General features: G+C 49.0%; 2 protein-coding genes across 4 annotated transcripts; one reads left to right on the top strand and one right to left on the bottom strand.

Annotated features, from left to right (window-relative positions):
- Positions 1–363: 363 nt before the first annotated feature.
- On the bottom strand, positions 364–6,010 carry LOC129545515 (putative protein T-ENOL). 3 transcript variants are annotated; one of them, XM_055409827.2, is made up of 6 exons: positions 5,892–6,010; positions 4,030–4,123; positions 3,691–3,835; positions 3,379–3,412; positions 3,132–3,189; positions 364–1,379 (listed from the first exon to the last, which is right to left on the bottom strand). In XM_055409827.2, exons 2-6 carry the CDS (start codon positions 4,117–4,119, stop codon positions 1,344–1,346), a joined length of 363 nt encoding a protein of 120 aa, XP_055265802.2. In that variant the 5' UTR covers positions 4,120–4,123; positions 5,892–6,010; the 3' UTR covers positions 364–1,343. The 3 variants fall into 3 exon arrangements, with proteins under 3 accessions (XP_055265802.2, XP_055265803.2, XP_055265801.2); XM_055409828.2 differs by lacking the exon at positions 5,892–6,010 and adding an exon at positions 5,029–5,180; XM_055409826.2 differs by lacking the exon at positions 5,892–6,010 and adding an exon at positions 4,576–4,998.
- Positions 5,209–8,890, top strand: CDIPT (CDP-diacylglycerol--inositol 3-phosphatidyltransferase). The gene is made up of 6 exons (XM_055409830.2): positions 5,209–5,596; positions 5,692–5,826; positions 6,530–6,683; positions 7,403–7,484; positions 8,000–8,081; positions 8,199–8,890. Exons 1-6 carry the CDS (start codon positions 5,554–5,556, stop codon positions 8,342–8,344), a joined length of 642 nt encoding a protein of 213 aa, XP_055265805.1. The 5' UTR covers positions 5,209–5,553; the 3' UTR covers positions 8,345–8,890.
- Positions 8,891–16,141: the final 7,251 nt, after the last annotated feature.

The following is a 16,141-nucleotide window of genomic DNA, read 5'->3' as shown; positions in this document are numbered from 1 at the left end:
GTTTCACGGCCAGTTGCCCTCAAAGTCATCCCCTTCTTGAGAATTCTTGTAATAAACCCGTGTACCATTCTTTTTTCCCCCAAATGCTTCTTGGCATTTTAAGCATATCTGCTGTTACATGTATGCCAAGTATTAGATTTGCAGCTTTTCCTAAACAATGAGCTTGTTTTGTATCCTATGGGTGTCCTTTTCTTTACTCTTGGGCATTATAGGGAATTTATAACCAGTTTGTCTTAAAGTCTTTCTCCAAATCAACTGAATTTTCCTTAATTAAAATTTTATAACTAAATATAATGAAACATTTTTAGAACACTCAAAAGAGGACTGAATTTTAGGAGAACACGAAGCAAACTGACCTTGATAAACACTTGAGTTTGGGGCATTTATTCTGGGCCAAGCATTGTGATGAGCACTAAGCATACAACTATGTTTTTAACTCTCACAAAGTCCTTGTGAGGCAGGGACAATTATTTCCATTTTTCAGATAAGGAAACAGGGGCTTGGTGATGTGAACTGACAGGAAATTCCTCTGCTGCTGCTGCTAAGTCACTTCAGTCGTGTCCGACTCTGTGTGACCCCATAGATGGCAGCCCACCAGGCTCCGCCATCCCTGGGATTCTCCAGGCAAGAACACTGGAGTGGGTTGCCATTTCCTTCTCCAATGCATGAAAGTGAAAAGTGAAAGTGAAGTTGCTCAGTCGTGTCTGACTCTTCACAACCCCGTGGACTGCAGGCGGGTCCCAAAAGTGGCCAGACTGAAATTTAAATGCAAATTTCACAAAGCCTCCAGCACTGCCTTCCACCTTGATGTGTTCCGAAGCCAGGAGGCTCCAAAGCGCAGAGGAGAGACCTCAACACTGACACAGGTGGCAGGGGTGGAGTCTCTCAGATGTCACAGGCCTAGACCTTAAGATGCTGGAGTCTGGCTGGGAGGATGGATCTGAACCTTTGAACCCATCTCTGTCAACAGGTTGATGGATAATAGGTTGGAATACGCCATTCCAATAATATGCCCACACATCTGGCAAAAGGGGGCAGGGGTTCTCCTTTCACATCACCCCAGAGAAGTCAGACAAGAGCACTGCCCAGGTTGAGAGGAAGGAAGGAGCTCTGTCTCTTTATTAAAGCTTTTCACTGCTGCTGGTGTCCTTGCCAGTTGAGGGTGGCAAGGTGTGTGATGGTTCCGGAACCCTTTGGAGGCTTCAGGGGTGACGTTGTTCACAACCAGGAACGCCCCCAGAACCGAACTGTTGAATGAGCAGTGAAAGAGGAGCTTTGACATGATGCAGAAAGACAGAGCAGGGGGAGGGAAAGAGAGGCCCAGAGCAGCACCAAAGTTCGGATCATCCTCCAGACGTCAAGTTGCTAGGCAGAGCTCCCTAGAAAAGAGTACAAGTCTTGATTTTAGATCCAAGGCTCATGTCTTTTTGTTCTTCCATCCTTCACCTATCCATCCAATCCCTACCCTCAATCATTTATCCACCCACCATTCCCCAGCTACCCATTTACCATCCATCCACCATTCTCTTTCCATCCATCCATTGATCCATCCATTCCATCCATCTATCCACCCACAAATGTATCCATCATTCCCCATTCATAACAGACACTCAATAAACATTTGCTCTTAGATCCTTGTCTGCCTTCTTCATTAACCCCTCTCTTCTCTTCCAACCTCTTGGAGAGATTCTCCAGGGCTCCATCCTCAGTGCCCTTGTCTTTCCCACTCTGCACAAACCCTTCCACCCCCACTGCCAGGGTAACTGCACACTCTTTAACTGCCAACCCTCTCCTACATCAGATCTCTAGCACCAGCCGAGACCTCACCAGTGACCTTTGAAGCTCCATTTCCAACTGTCTACAGGGTATTTCCACCTGGCGTTCCCAGGGGCCCCTCAAACACAATCTGTCCAAAGGTGGCATCATGCCTGCCGTGCCCCAGGAAGAATGAGAAGGCTGGCGAGACTGGGAAAAGGGGAGCAGTCATGGGCAATGAGGTCAGACAGACAATAGGGCTGGGGAGGAGAGAGATCATGTACGACTTTGTAAGCCATTGAAGGACTTTGGCTTTGACTCTGAAATGGAGACCTGCTGTAGAGTTCTGGGCAGAAGCATGGCATCGTCAGACAGGTTTCCCAAGTCAGAAAACTAGGAGCCCTCTGATTCCTTCTTTTTTTCCCCTACCATTTCTAATCAATTACCAAACTCATTCTTCCTGGTCTTTATTACTCATATCTACCCTCTCATCTCTATTACTACTGTGAAAATTCAGGACCTATTCATCTCTAGTTTGGTCTCCAATTCCTAATTGGCCTTCCAGCATCTCATCTTTCCCTTTCCAGTTCACTCTCTCCATTGACCACCAGTGTGATGGATCTAAAATTCAAACTTCCCCTGCTCAAAACTCTTCAATGACTCCTCACCTGTAGGAAAACGTCTCTGGATCTTAATAAAACACACATAAAATCCCTTGATTAGTCCCTGGGTACCATGCCTGCACAGTCCAGCGGGTACCATGCCTGCACAGTCCAGCAGTAAAACTGCTTCTGGTCCTACTGCCTCCCCTACCCTAAAGGACCCACACAGAGGGACTTCCCTGGTGGTCCAGTGGCCAAGACTCTGTGCTCCCAATTCAGGGGGCCCTGACCAGGTTCAATACCTGGTCAGCAAACTAGATCTCACATGCCGCAACTGAGACCTGGTGCAGCCAAAAAATAAATTAATTTCAACAAAATAGAATACACACTTATACCCATGGTCATCCTCCTGAGACTCACCTCTGTGCCTTTGTTCATATAAGTCCTACCAGTTGGAATACCCCGACCACCTCATTTTTCCCTAGAAATCTCTTTCTTTCAGTGTCACCTCCTCCAGGAAGCTCCATGATTTCTTTCCTTCCTGTCCCAACTGAGGCTACGAGTACGTGCTCTTCTCGCTGTTTCCATTTCTATCATGGGCACTTAACCATATTTGTTGTAACTGGCCCCACACTAAACTGTGAACTTTTCAAGGGCAGAGACTGTGTCATTCATTTGTGTCCCAAGTTCCTAAAACAGGGACTTGTATATCATGTGAACTCTAACCATACAGTTATTCTGAATGGCCTTGTCATCCTGGGACCCAGCGAATACCTTTTCACGAGGGGATGGCAGGAGATGTGCCTTCGTGCGGGTACAGTTTCTGTCGGAGCTAGAGATGGCAGAAGGGAAAGGAGAGAGGTGAGAACTCAAGTCAAAGATTGGAGCAGAACAGAACAGGACTATGTGGTGTAAAAATCCCCCTACCCTGCTGAGATGTTGTCAAACCCTGGCTCTCTCCCCTACAGGCTCCTCATCTTTCTCCCAGAACAAAGGTCATCTCCTGTGAAGCCTCACTCACCGGGTATCAGTGCCTCGGGTCTTGGTGAAGAACACTGGAAATAGAGGCCCCAGTCAGAGACAGTACTATCCCCATAGCCAGAAAGAGATGTGGCTAGTGAGGAAGGAGCTAAGGAGATTCCTGGTCAGGAGTGGGGGATGGGGACTGGGTTACAGGTGGGGAGGCTCTGTGTGGTCCCACGGCTGCTGTGAGATGGGGAGCTGGGGACAGACTCCTGGAGAGGTCAGCAGCAGGAGGGTTGGGGGGCTCAGGGACTGGAACTGGGGGTATGAGTGGATCTCTGGACACAGGGGTCATCAGGTGGGGAGTCACCGTGTTTGGATATCTGAGTCCCTCGGTCTTGTGTCTGTTTTTCCTCGATGGGCACAAGATTCATATGGTAGGCAGCAAAAAACAAGGCCTCATCAGTGAGTTCTGTGCTGATCCGTGTCAGGAATTCCTCAGAGCGAGAAACCTTCTGGAAAAGGGAAAGTTGGGGGGTTCAGCCTCAGAGTTCCCACATGGAAGTGCAGGGTCTGGAGGTTTCCAGGCTGGGGGCTCTGGGCTCAGGGTTGAGGTCAGAGTCTGAAGGCTGGCAGTCTCAGTGTCCTCAGCCTAAGCATGCTCCACCTCACTTCACCCCCACCCCAAGAACCCCTCTCCAGTGCTCACCAGATCGCAGCCCAGTGAAGTTGCAGGGGTTGTGGGTTGGGATGGCCGGCTGCCCTTTTCCTCCTCATTCCTGGCAAGAGTGGATGACATTCCCCTGGGGACAGTGGGAGCCCGAGTTAGGCTGCAAAACCAGCTCACTTCTCCCAACCCCAACCCACCACCATTCCCCGGGGCCTTGGAGAACTGTGTCAGTTCTCTCTCTGAAAAAAAAAGAAAAAAAAGGCGAAGCGCGGGGGGGGGTGGCGAAATAGTGGCTTTAAATATTCATAGGGGAGGGAGGAGGTGGGACGCCCACAACACCCACCTCCCCTACCCCTTGCCCAGCAAGGTCCCTCTCTTTCCTTCTTCCCACCCAAGGCCCTTACCAAGACAAGGCAGCCCACTTGCCGCCCGCAACCTGACAGATGTGTCGAAATCTTGGGCTACTCGGCAGGAGACGGAGAGGTCTAACGAGCCCTTTTACGGGCCGTGGAGACGGGGGATTTGGAAGTTGGGGAGGAAGGCTGGAAAGAGGGGAACCCGGGGAGGCGCCGTTGCTATAAAAACCTTGGCGTCTGAGGACGTTCCGCAGCCCCGTTGCCAGGAAATTAAGGCTTCTAGAACCAAATGGGGGAGGGCATTTTCCCAGCTGGTCGCATTCGCTTCCCCGGCTTCTCCACCGGTTCTGGGTCCCTACTTGCGGGCACTGACTCCAGCGCCAGTGGCTTGAGAAACGGGAAGATCACGGACGGCGGACCTTGGCACCTAATCCTCCTACCACTAGGGGCAGGCGAGAAACAACCCCTCCCCAGCCCGCCTTCCAGCCTCTCTGGCCGTCATCTCTTTGCCTGGAGCCTGCGACAGCAAATGAGGGCCGAGAGAGGGGGCGGGGAAGGGAGAATATGGGCTGTACCAAATAACTTTGCCTCTTGGGGGTGCAAAGACTCTGGATGGCGGGATCTTTTTGCCATTATGTCCAGGAGTAATATCCTCCGCAGAAAATAAAGTAGAGACATTTACCTAGACCTCGTTCTCTTTTGATCTCTCCTTTTAAGTTCCTTCCTTTGCTCAGCGTCGATGATTCCTTGCCCCCTCTCCTCCCTCTGTACTTTGGTACGAAACGATGGAAAGGGGCGGAGGGAAGAAAAGGAAAAGGAAGCGGGCAGATCTTAAAGGGGACGCAGCCATTTCTTAAGTCGTTCCTTTCTCTAATTTTGCAAGGACAAACGCAGAAAAGTAGGTTCCGGAAGCCGAGCGCAGCTGGAGCCGCAGGGGCCGCAGCTGTAGGCGGGAGCTCCCGCGAGGCAGACGGAGGCCTGCGTCTGCCCATAGGAAGGGCGGGGTGTGCGCGCCCCCGGCGCCCGGCGCCCAGCTGGGTCGGCCGATGCTCCGGCCGGCAGCGAGCTTGAACGTCTGGGACCCGGCAGGGACCTGCGCGCAGTGGGGGCGTGGCTGATGCGCCGGGCTGGAGAGTGAATCTGCACCGGGGCTGGGACAGAGTTGGCATCTCCAGTTAAGGCCCAGAGTGGCCAGGCGACCTCCGCGATGGCAAGCGAAAATATCTTCCTGTTTGTGCCTAACCTCATCGGTGAGTGCTATCCGCGGCTCCGGGCGGAACGGGAGGGCCAGGGGCCCTGGGCAGGCTCCCAGATCTGCCCTGTCTCACCCTGTCTTAATTCCAAGGTTATGCTCGGATTGTCTTCGCCATCATTTCTTTCTACTTCATGCCCTGCTGCCCCCTCACGGCCTCCTCCTTTTACCTGCTCAGCGGACTTCTGGACGCTTTCGATGGACACGCTGCTCGAGTCCTTAATCAAGGTGACAGACATCTCTTCCAGCCAGCCCCACAACCCTCTGCCCCCTTTTTCGTGCTTCCTCAGTACCTCGGGGTGGGCGGGTACTCGGGAATCCGAGGGCTCTGTTATTCCCATCTCTGTAGAAGACAGTCTAGAATGACCTGGTTTTGGAGCAGAAGGGATTGAAGCTCCCTGTTGAGAACGAGCGCAACTGGGCATGGCAGTGGCAGTGCTAGAGGCTTTTCTGAATAAAAAGCCGTTCAACAGGTTATTAGGCATCTGCTGTGTACCAGACACAAACAATCAGCATTCCAGAAGGCATGTTTAGAGGGAGGATGGAGAAGGAAGGGAGATAGTTTCTGGAGGGTTGACCTGATTTTTTATAATCTGTTCTTCAGACCCACCTCTAAGACTTCCCTAAGACTTCAAATCTTCTTGTCTTGAGACCTGGACCCTTGGTTATGAATTGATGAGTTGTAGAGCTAGCTAACTTTCTCACGCCCTTCTACAATGTTGTCTCCATGCTACCGGGTTTCCCCCTTTTATGGTATGGTGACCTTTGACCTTTGCCCTTTACACTCCAGCCCGAGCAGTCTGCTTTCCTCTCCCCCCAGTGGATGGTGGGCATTTTCACCCTTAGACTCTGCATCAGAGTGATACACCAAATATGGCCCCTGTCACAGCTCCACTGTCCCCTGACAGCCCCTTTCCACCATTTTTCTCAGGGACCCGGTTTGGGGCCATGCTGGACATGCTGACAGACCGGTGCTCCACGATGTGTCTGCTGGTCAACCTGGCCCTGCTGTACCCTCGTGCCACCCTTCTCTTCCAGCTCAGCATGAGCTTGGACGTGGCCAGCCACTGGCTGCACCTCCACAGGTCTGCAATTCTGGGGATATGGACCGGTGGAAGAAGACGCTACATGGGGAGGAATAAGATCTTCTCAGGGGGTATCAGGCTTCTGGGGAGGTCTCATTTTTAGCTGTGCTTTGTTAAGGGAGTCTGGCAAATCTGCTCTGACTCAGCATCCTATTTTACTTGCTGCTGCTGCTGCTGCTGCTAAGTCACTTCAGTCGTGTCCGACTCTGTGTGACCCCATAGACGGAAGCCCACCAGGCTCCCCCTTCCCTGGGATTCTCCAGGCAAGAACACTGGAGTGGGTTGCCATTTCCTTCTCCAATGTGTGAAAATGAAAAGTGAAAGTAAAGTCGCTCAGTCGTGTCTGACCCTTAGCAACCCCACGGACTACAGCCTACCAGGCTCCTCCATCCATGGGATTTTCTAGGCAAGAGTACTAGAGTGGCTTGCCATTGCCTTCTCCGCCTATTTTACTTAGTAATCTTTAAAACTCTTTTGAGGATTCCAAAGAGATAACATCCCTTCGGAAGGGGAATGGGGCTTTTGAATCCTGATTTTGCTTCCTCCAACTACCCAGCTAGACTGTGACTTCTGGCCCAATGGTCCTCAGCTGTGCTCCAGTCCCCACTCTGTTCAGCAGAGGCAATCCCAGTACTTATGTAATGGGGGTTGCATTGAGAATTCGGTGGGCATTACTGGTGATACATGCTCATGGATTCCCCCTCTACTTTCTCCCTAAGTTCTGTGGTCCGAGGCAGTGAAAGTCACAAGACGATCGACCTGTCTGGAAACCCCGTGCTTCGCATCTACTACACCTCCAGAGTGAGCCTTTGCCGCCCCTCCCTATTTGCTTAGGGCAAGTTCTGGCCCCAACCCTGGGTCCAGGGCAGGATTGGTGGGAAGGGTGTGTGTGCATTGTTCAGGCAGCAGGTATACACAGGAGGGAGGAATTGAGTGGCTTGAGGGGTGAGGGGAGGAGGAAGAAGCCAGAGAGGTCTGCAGAACCAGCTCTCTAAAGGCCTTAGGCCATAATAAGGAGTGTAGTCTTCCTCCTGGGTGGGCTGGACAGTGTTAGTACTTCCAGGTAGAACAAGGAGGGTGAGAATTACAGCATCTTCCTGTTTGTGCATATCCTTATGGTGAGTGCTGCCCATGGCTCCAGGCTGGAGGGGAGGGTGAGGCGCCTTGGGCAGACTGATCTGCCCTGTTCCCCACACCTCCACACCACCCTGCACCCCTCTTTCCCAGTTCCTGGTCCCCTGGCCCTTAGTTGGAGGATGGGAGCCACTGCCCTGCCCTTCCCTCTTGCTCAAGCAGCCTTTTTGCCATTTGTTCAGCCTGCTCTGTTCACCCTGTGTGCTGGAAACGAGCTCTTCTACTGCCTCCTCTACCTGTTTAATTTCTCCGAGGGACCTTTAGGTAGGAGATGAGGGACTGGGCAGGAGGATGGGAGGGGGTCTGGCCTGCCCGGGAGACAAGACCCCTGCCTCACCTGCGTCCTGTTTTCTCTGGATCACCCTTGATCCCTTCCCACAGTTGGCTCGGTGGGTCTTTTCCGAATGGGCCTCTGGATCACCGCCCCTATCGCCCTGCTCAAGTCTCTCATCAGCGTCATCCACCTGATCACAGCTGCTCGCAACATGGCTGCCCTGGACGCGGCAGATCGGGCCAAGAGGAAGTGACCCTGGAACCTCCGGGCCCTGGCTGCCCACCTGCCCTGGGAGTCTCACTGTGCCACGCGGCTCCCTAGTCTCTTCCTAGGAGGAGGGCCTAGGCTCACATCTTTCCAATTTTGTCGTCCAAACTGCTGGGAAGGGGGGTGGGCATCCTCTTTGGTGATATGACGTTCTCCGTAATCCTGGGGACCAGTCCTCCCACCACCACAATCGCCAAGGACCTGGACTTCAAATCAAGAAGGATGCTCAGGAGGCCCCACCCACATGGGCAGTGCTTCGGGGGCCACAAGACAGCTGGTTGAGGACTGGGCATTGTCACGTCTGCTGGCTCAGCCCTGGGATCTGGCTTGGCCTGAGATCTTAGGGATTTGAGTAAGGGAGATGGGATAGGGGCCAGGGTTCCCAAGAGGCAGGGATTCAGACCTCTGCCCCTGGCTGGAGGAAGCCTGTGGGTCCCGAGGCTGGGAGAGAAGGGGCCATCAAGATCCCCATTGCAATCTCCTCTCTCCTGGCTCTGAAGGCCTTGATAATAAAGGAGGGGATGTCACTGTTCTGGAGTTGGTTTCCTTGGAGATACTCTTGGAGCAGGGCCGAGGTTGGGGGGAAAATGATGATCCATCTGGATACTAGTTTACTGGCTGGCTCCTTCCTGTCACTCCTCAGTGACCTCAGAACCCCTCCCTGCCACCCAAGCTCATTCCATGTCCCCTGCCTACTTGCTTTATTTTCTTTACAACACCTGTCACTGGCTGTCTGCAGTTACTTGTGTACCTCATATTTTCTACACTCACTAAAAAGTAAAATCGGCAAAGGCACAGACTTTTCTTATTCTTTCTCTGTCCCTACAAAGAAGATTCATCTTGACCTGGCATATCATAACCCCTTAGTAAAGACTCATAAATAGATGGGTTGGTTTCTAAGAATGTGGTTCTTTGACCACTTGGGTATTTCTGGAAAATTCAGCTTCTTGGACCCTGCTCCAGACCTCCAGAGTTGGGAATTAAGGGATAGGCCCAGAAATCTGGGATTGTAATAAACCTCAGCTGATTCATTCTTTTTCCCAATTACATTGAGAATCACTGACCCTTCTTAAACGTTTTGTACCTGCCAATAGGAGATACTGTTCTGGGCATCTGTCCTTAACAGCTTACCCCTGTCATCTGAACAAAGCTGCCTGGCATCAGCTTTGAAAAGAAAGACTATATTGAGCCAGATACCATATGCCAGATCCTTACTGGGGATTCTTTGCAGATGTAACTTATTTTACCCTTACAGGAGCTTAACCAAGAGGGGCTCATGTCTATTAGTGTTGCTCAGTCATGTCTGACTCTGTGACCCCATGGACTGCAGCACACCAGGCTTCCCTGTCCATTAGCAACTCTCGGAGATTGCTCAAACTCATGTTCATTGAGTTGCTAATGCCATCCAACCAGTGTCATCCTTTGTTGCCCCCTTCTCCTGCCTTCAATCTTTCCTAGCATCAGGGTCTTTTCCAATGAATCGGCTCTTCACATCAGGTGGCCAAAGGATTGGAGCTTCAGCATCCATCCTTCCAGTGAATATACAGGGTTGGTTTCCTTTAGGATTGACTGGTTGGATCTCCTTACTCTTCAAGGGATTCTCAAAAGTCTTCTCCAGCACCACAGTTCGAAAGCATCAATTCTCTGGCACTCAGCCTTCTTTGTGATCCAACACTCATATCCATATGTGACTACTGGAAAAACAATACCTTTGACTATATGGACCTTTGACAGCAAAGAGGCCCTCATGTCTGAGGGCTGACGTCAGATGTGTATTGAGCCTCAACTCCTGCTCTAGGCCCAGGGGATTCAGTGAGAAGGAGGCCGCTGGCTAGTCAGGGAAGAGATGATGCCATTAGGAGGGTGCTTATTGAAGGGCAGGAGTAAAATGTGCTGTAGCGCTTTGGGTATCTTAAGAAGAAAGCTGGTAATAGTAATTGGGGAGGGAAGGGTTAATGCAGAGATGGATTGATTCTCAACTGACTTGAGTGGGGAGGCGGCCTGAGAGCACCGTGGGCAGTTGCCAAAGGGAAATGGAAGCAGGTCGATGTGGCTGGAACACTGAACGCTGGGGGTTGGGGGCTGGAGAGCTAATAAAAGGTAGGGCAGAAGCCAGCAGCAGCCTGATGAACCCAAGAGAGCTTTTGGACTTCACCCTGAGGGCCACGTGGAGGTGCTGTCGGAATCTTTCAAAATAATAGGTACGTTATTCATAGGCAAAAATAGTAAGTTGCACACATTACCAAAGGATGACGAAGTCTTCCTTCCACTTGAAGTTCCCAGTTCTCCCCAGAGGCAACCACTGGTATTCATTGCTTATGTATCTAAATGAATTCTTCACATGTACCCGTATTCTGTATTTTAAAATTCATTTTGTATATTTGCTGGTCTGCTAATGAAACCCAGCGGGACCTTGTGGGGCTTCTGGGTAAAAATCCTCTCTGTGTGCCCCATTTCTTGATTGTAGGAAATAGGCTTCCTTCAGCCTCCTTGACCTTCCCTGAATTCCAAAGGGCAGGTTCAAACAGTTGCTAATCAGAGAAAAGGAGGGGTTGCAGAAATAAGGGAGGAGCAGTTAAACAGGACAGCCTCTATACACTCAGTAAAACAAGACCTGGAGCTAGCTGACTGTGACTCAGATCGTGAGCTCCTTACTGCAAAATTCAGGCTTAAATTGAAGAAGGTACGGAAAACCACTATGCCATTCGGGTATGACCTAAATCAAATCTCTTCTGATTGTACAGTGGGGGTGACAAATAGATTCAAGGGATTAGATCTGGTAGACAAGAGTACCTGAAGAACTATGGGCGGGGGTTCATGACACTGTACAGGAAGTGGTGGCCAAAACCATCCCCGAGAAAAAGAAATGTAAGAGGGCAAAATAGTTGTCTGAGGAGGCCTTACACATAGCTGAGAAAAGAAGGGAAGCTAAAGGCAAAGGAGAAAGGGAAAGATATACCTAACTGAATGCAGAGTTCCAGAGAATAGCAAGGAGAAATGAGAAAGCCTTCTTAAGTGAACAATGCAAAGAAACAGGAAAACAATAGAATGGGAAAGACTAGAGATCTCTTCAAGAAAATTAGAAAAAAAAATTAGAGATACCAAGGGAAGGCTCAGAGGTTAAAGCGTCTGCCTTCAATGCGGGAGACCCGGGTTCGATCCCTGGGTCGGGAAGATCCCCTGGAGAAGGAAATGGTAACCCACTCCAGTATTCTTGCCTGGAGAATCCCATGGACGGAGAAGCCTGGTAGGCTACAGTCCACGGGGTCGCAAAGAGTCGGACACGACTGAGCGACTGAACAGAACAGAACAGAAGGGAACATTTCATGCAAAGATGGGCCCAATAAAGGACAGAAAAGGCAAGGACCTAACAGAAGCAGAAGAGATTAAGAAGAGGTGGCAAGAATACACAAAAGAACTATGCAAGAAAGATCTTAATGACCCGGATAATCACAATGGTGTGATCACTCATCCAGAGCCAGACATTCTGGAGTGCGAAGTCAAGTGAGACTTAGGAAGCATTACTACGAACAAAGCTAGTGGAGGTGATGAAATTCCAGCCTAGCTATTTCAAATCTTAAAAGATGATTCTGTTAAAGTGCTGCACTCAATATGCCAGCAAATTTGGAAAACTCAGCAGTGGCTACTGTACTGGAAAATTTCAGTTTTCATATCAATCCCAAAGAAGGGTAATGCCAAAAAATGTTCAAACGATGGCACAATTGCGCTCATCTCACACTCTAGCAAAGTAATGCTCAAAATTCTCCAAGCTAGACTTCAACAGTACATGAATTGAGAACTTCCAGATGTACAAGCTAGATTTAGAAAAGGCAGAAGAACCAGAGATCAAATTACCAGCATCCATTGGATCATAGAAAAAGCAAGGGAATTCCAGAAAAACATCTGCTTCATTGACTAGGCTAAAGTCTTTGACTGTGTGGATCACAACAAACTGTGGAAAATTCTTAAAGAGATGGGAATACCAGACCACCTGACCTGCCTCCTGAGACACCTGTATGCTGGAGAAGAAGCAACAGTTAGAACCAGACATGGAACAATGGACTGGTTCTAAATTGAGAAAGGATTACGTCAATGCTGTATACTGTCACCCTGCTTATTTAATTTATATGCAGAGTACATCATGTGAAATGGCAGGCTGGATGAATCAAGAGGGAATCACGATTGCCGGGAGAAATATCAGCAACCTCAGACATGCATATGATACCACTCTAATGGCAGAAAGCAAAGAGTACCTAAAGAGCCTTTTGAGGGTGAAAGAAGAGAGTAAAAGAGCTGGCTTAAAACTCAGCATTCAAAAAATTAAGATCATGGCATACAGTTCTATCATGGCAAATAGATTGGGAAAAAGTGGAAATAGTGACAGATTTCATTTTCTTGGGCTCCAAAATCACTGCAGATGGTGACTGCAGCCACAAAATTAAAAGATGCTTGCTCCTTGGAAGAAAAGCTATGACAAACCCAGACAGAGTATTAAAAAGCAGAGACATCACTTTGCCGACAAAGGTTCATATAGTCAAAGCTATGGTTTTTCCAGTAGTCATGTACAGATGTTAGAGTTGGACCGTAAAGAAGGCTGAGCACCAAAGAATTGATACTTTCGAAATTTGGTGCTGGAGAAGACTTCAGAGTCCCTTGGACAGCAAGGAGATCCAACCAGTCAATCCTAAAGGGAATCAACCCTGAATATTCACTGGAAGGATTGATCCTGAAGCTGAAGCTCCAGTACTTTGGCCACCTGATGTGAAGAGCTGATTTATTGGAAAAGATCCTGAAGCTGGGAAAGATTGAGAGCAGGAGGAAAAGGGAGCGACAGAGGATGAGATGGTTGGATGGCATCACTGACTCAATGGACATGCGTTTGAGCAAACTCCAGGAGATAGTGAAGGACAGGGAAGCCTGTCCTAGTTGGCTTGGCTCCAAAGCTGGCGCCGTTAACCTTCACCACACTGCAGTCCACGTCAGCAGTCTTCTTTTTTTTTTTTTTAGCGGTCTTCTCAACGGTGGCATGGAATTCCATGGTTTCTTTGTTTAAGTAGGTCCTGCACCTCAAACAGTGTTTGACTCACCTGAGCCCTCTAATTGGGGTCACTTGTAGGATGAACGTTGAAGGGCTTTAAGCAGGGTGATGGCAGGGACCGATTTGTACTTGAGGAAGAGAGTGGTTCACCAGCTGAGCAGCCCCTTCAACTGCAGGTGTTTCCCCTGTCAGCCTGCTCCCAGGCAGGTGGAAGGCTGAGCAGCGGTCCTTCATCCTTCATCCTTCATGAGTCAGCTTGATGCCAAAAGCTCAGCTTCTCTGTACACCAGTCTGGAATAGAATCTCAGAGATAGAGTTTGGGGTGAAGTAGGAGAGCAGTATTGCTTTGCTAGGCAAAGGGGGCCAGAGCAGGCTGATGCCCTCAAAACCGTGTGTCTCCCCTTGGGGAAGAATTGTTATAGTAATGGTTCAAAGGGGGCGTGATCAGCTCGTGGACATTCTTGGGATGGGTTGGTGGTGAGGTTAGTAGGAGTCAGCATCATCACCCTTCAGGTCCAACTGGTCTGGGGTCTACATACTTGTGGGCCGCATACCATTGTTTTTTTTTTTTTTTAATGAACAGAGGAAAATTTATGCGTCGAAACTGGACTGGTCACTTATGATAATATACATGCTACAATTCCATTCTCCCCAATCATTCCACCTTCACCCTCTCCCACAGAGTCCCAAAGACTGTTCTAAATGCCTATGTCTCTTTTGCAGTCTCTTATACAGGGTTCAGGTTACCATTTTTCTAAATTCCATATATATGCGTTAATATACGGTATTGATGTTCTTCTTTCTGGCTTACTTCACTCTGTATAATTGGCTCCAATTTCATCCACCTCATTAAAACTGATTCAAATGCATTCTTTTTGATGGCTGAGAAATACTCCATTGTGTATATGTACCAAAGCTTTCTTATCCATTCATCTGCAGATGGACATCTAGGTTGCTTCCATGTCCTGGCTATTATAAACAGTGCTGCAATGAACATTGGAGTACATGTGTCTCTTTCAATTCTGGTTTCCTCGGTGTGTATGCCCAGGAGTGCGATCGCTGGATCATATGGCAGTTCTATTTCCAGTTTTCTGAGGAATCTCCACACTGTTCTCCATAGTGGCTGTACTAGTTTGCATTCCCACCAACAGTGTAAGAGGGTTCCCTTCTCTCCACACCCTCTCCAGCACTTATTGCGTGTAGACTTTTGGATAGCAGCCATTCTGACTGGTGTGAAATGGTATCTCATTGTGGTTTTGATTTGCATTTCTCTGATGATGAGGGATGTTGAGCATTTTTTCATGTGTTTATTAGCCATCTTTATGTCTTCTTTGGAGAAATGTCTGTTTAGTTCTTTGGCCCATTTTTTAATTGGGTCACTTAGTTTTCTGGAATTAAGCTGCAGGAGCTGCTTGTATAATTTGGAGATTAATCCTTTATCAGTTTCTTCATTTGCTATTATTTTCTCCCATTCTGAAGGCTGTCTTCTCACCTTGCTTAGAGTTTCCTTTGCTGTGCAGAAGCTTTTGATTTTAATTAGGTCCCATTTGTTTATTTTTGCTTTTATTTACACCAAAATAAACTCAAAATGGATTAAAGATCTAAATGTAAGACCAGAAACTATAAAACTCCTAGAGGAGAACGTAGGCAAAACACTCTCCGACATAAATCACAGCAGGATCCTCCAAGACCCACCTCCCAGAATATTGGAAATAAACGCATACCATTGTTAATTGTTGTTTACTTCTCCCTCCTGGAGGGGGTTTCAGTATCTGCAAAATAGCTTAAAGATATTGTTGTGTATATCTGTCGATGGGGAAACAGGAGCCTACCCCAAGGCTGCTCTCTCTTTTTTTTTTTGCAATTTATCTATTTTTGGCTGTGCTGGGTCTTTGTTGCTGCACAGGCATTTCTCAAGTTGCAGCGAGCAGGGGCTACTCTCTAGCCACGTGCATGGGCTTCTCATTGCACTGGCTCCTCCTGTGGGCCATGGGCTCTAGAGCACAGGCTCAGTAGTTGTGGCACACGGGATTAGTTGCTCCAAGGCATGTGGGATCCTCCCGGATCAGGGCTCAAACTTGTATCTCCTGCATTGGCAGGCAGATTCTTTACCACTGAGCCACCAGGGAAGTCCCCCAAGTCTGCTCTTGACTCTTTCTTTCTGGTCTCACATCCTCTCTTGAACCTGCCCTCAGGGAAGGTTATGGAGGCTGCTTCCTATAGTCAAAGAAATGGGGGATATGAAAAGGCTTTGTGTCCAGGAGCCCCACAGAGCCCTGCATGGTATTACGATCTCCCTTCCGACCAGATGAGTCTTCCAAGCACTCACTCCAGCCCCACAGCTCTGACTGGTTCCTTGGCTCTTTGGCCCTAACCATTTATACAGACATCAGACATCTCTGTTCGTGTAAACTAAGCAAGTGTACTACAGTTTAAGTTGCTCAGTCACGTCTGACTCTTTGCCACCCCATGACTGTAGTCCACCAGGCTCCTCTGTCCATGGAATTCTCCAGGCAAGAATACTGAAGTGGGTTGCCATTTCTTCCTCCAGGGGATCTTCCCAATCTGAGGATCAAACCCAGGTGTCTTGCATTGCAGGCAGCTTCTTTTCCATCTGAGCCACCAGGAAATTCAGCAAAGTGAGATCTAAAAAGGAAAGGTGGGCAGGAGAGTGTGAGTATCTTTCTCTCAAGTAGAATGTGTCCATGAGGATCCAGCACAGAAGATTTTGAACCTCTTCCCTTG

The sequence above is a fragment of the Moschus berezovskii genome, chromosome 27 (genome assembly GCF_049115385.1).
Source record: "Moschus berezovskii isolate FMDL1 chromosome 27, NW_MosBer_1.0, whole genome shotgun sequence".
In the NCBI taxonomy this organism is placed as follows: domain Eukaryota; kingdom Metazoa; phylum Chordata; class Mammalia; order Artiodactyla; family Moschidae; genus Moschus; species Moschus berezovskii.
The sequence above is the reverse complement of the archived record's forward strand: the minus strand, read 5'-3'. Positions and strand labels throughout refer to the sequence as shown.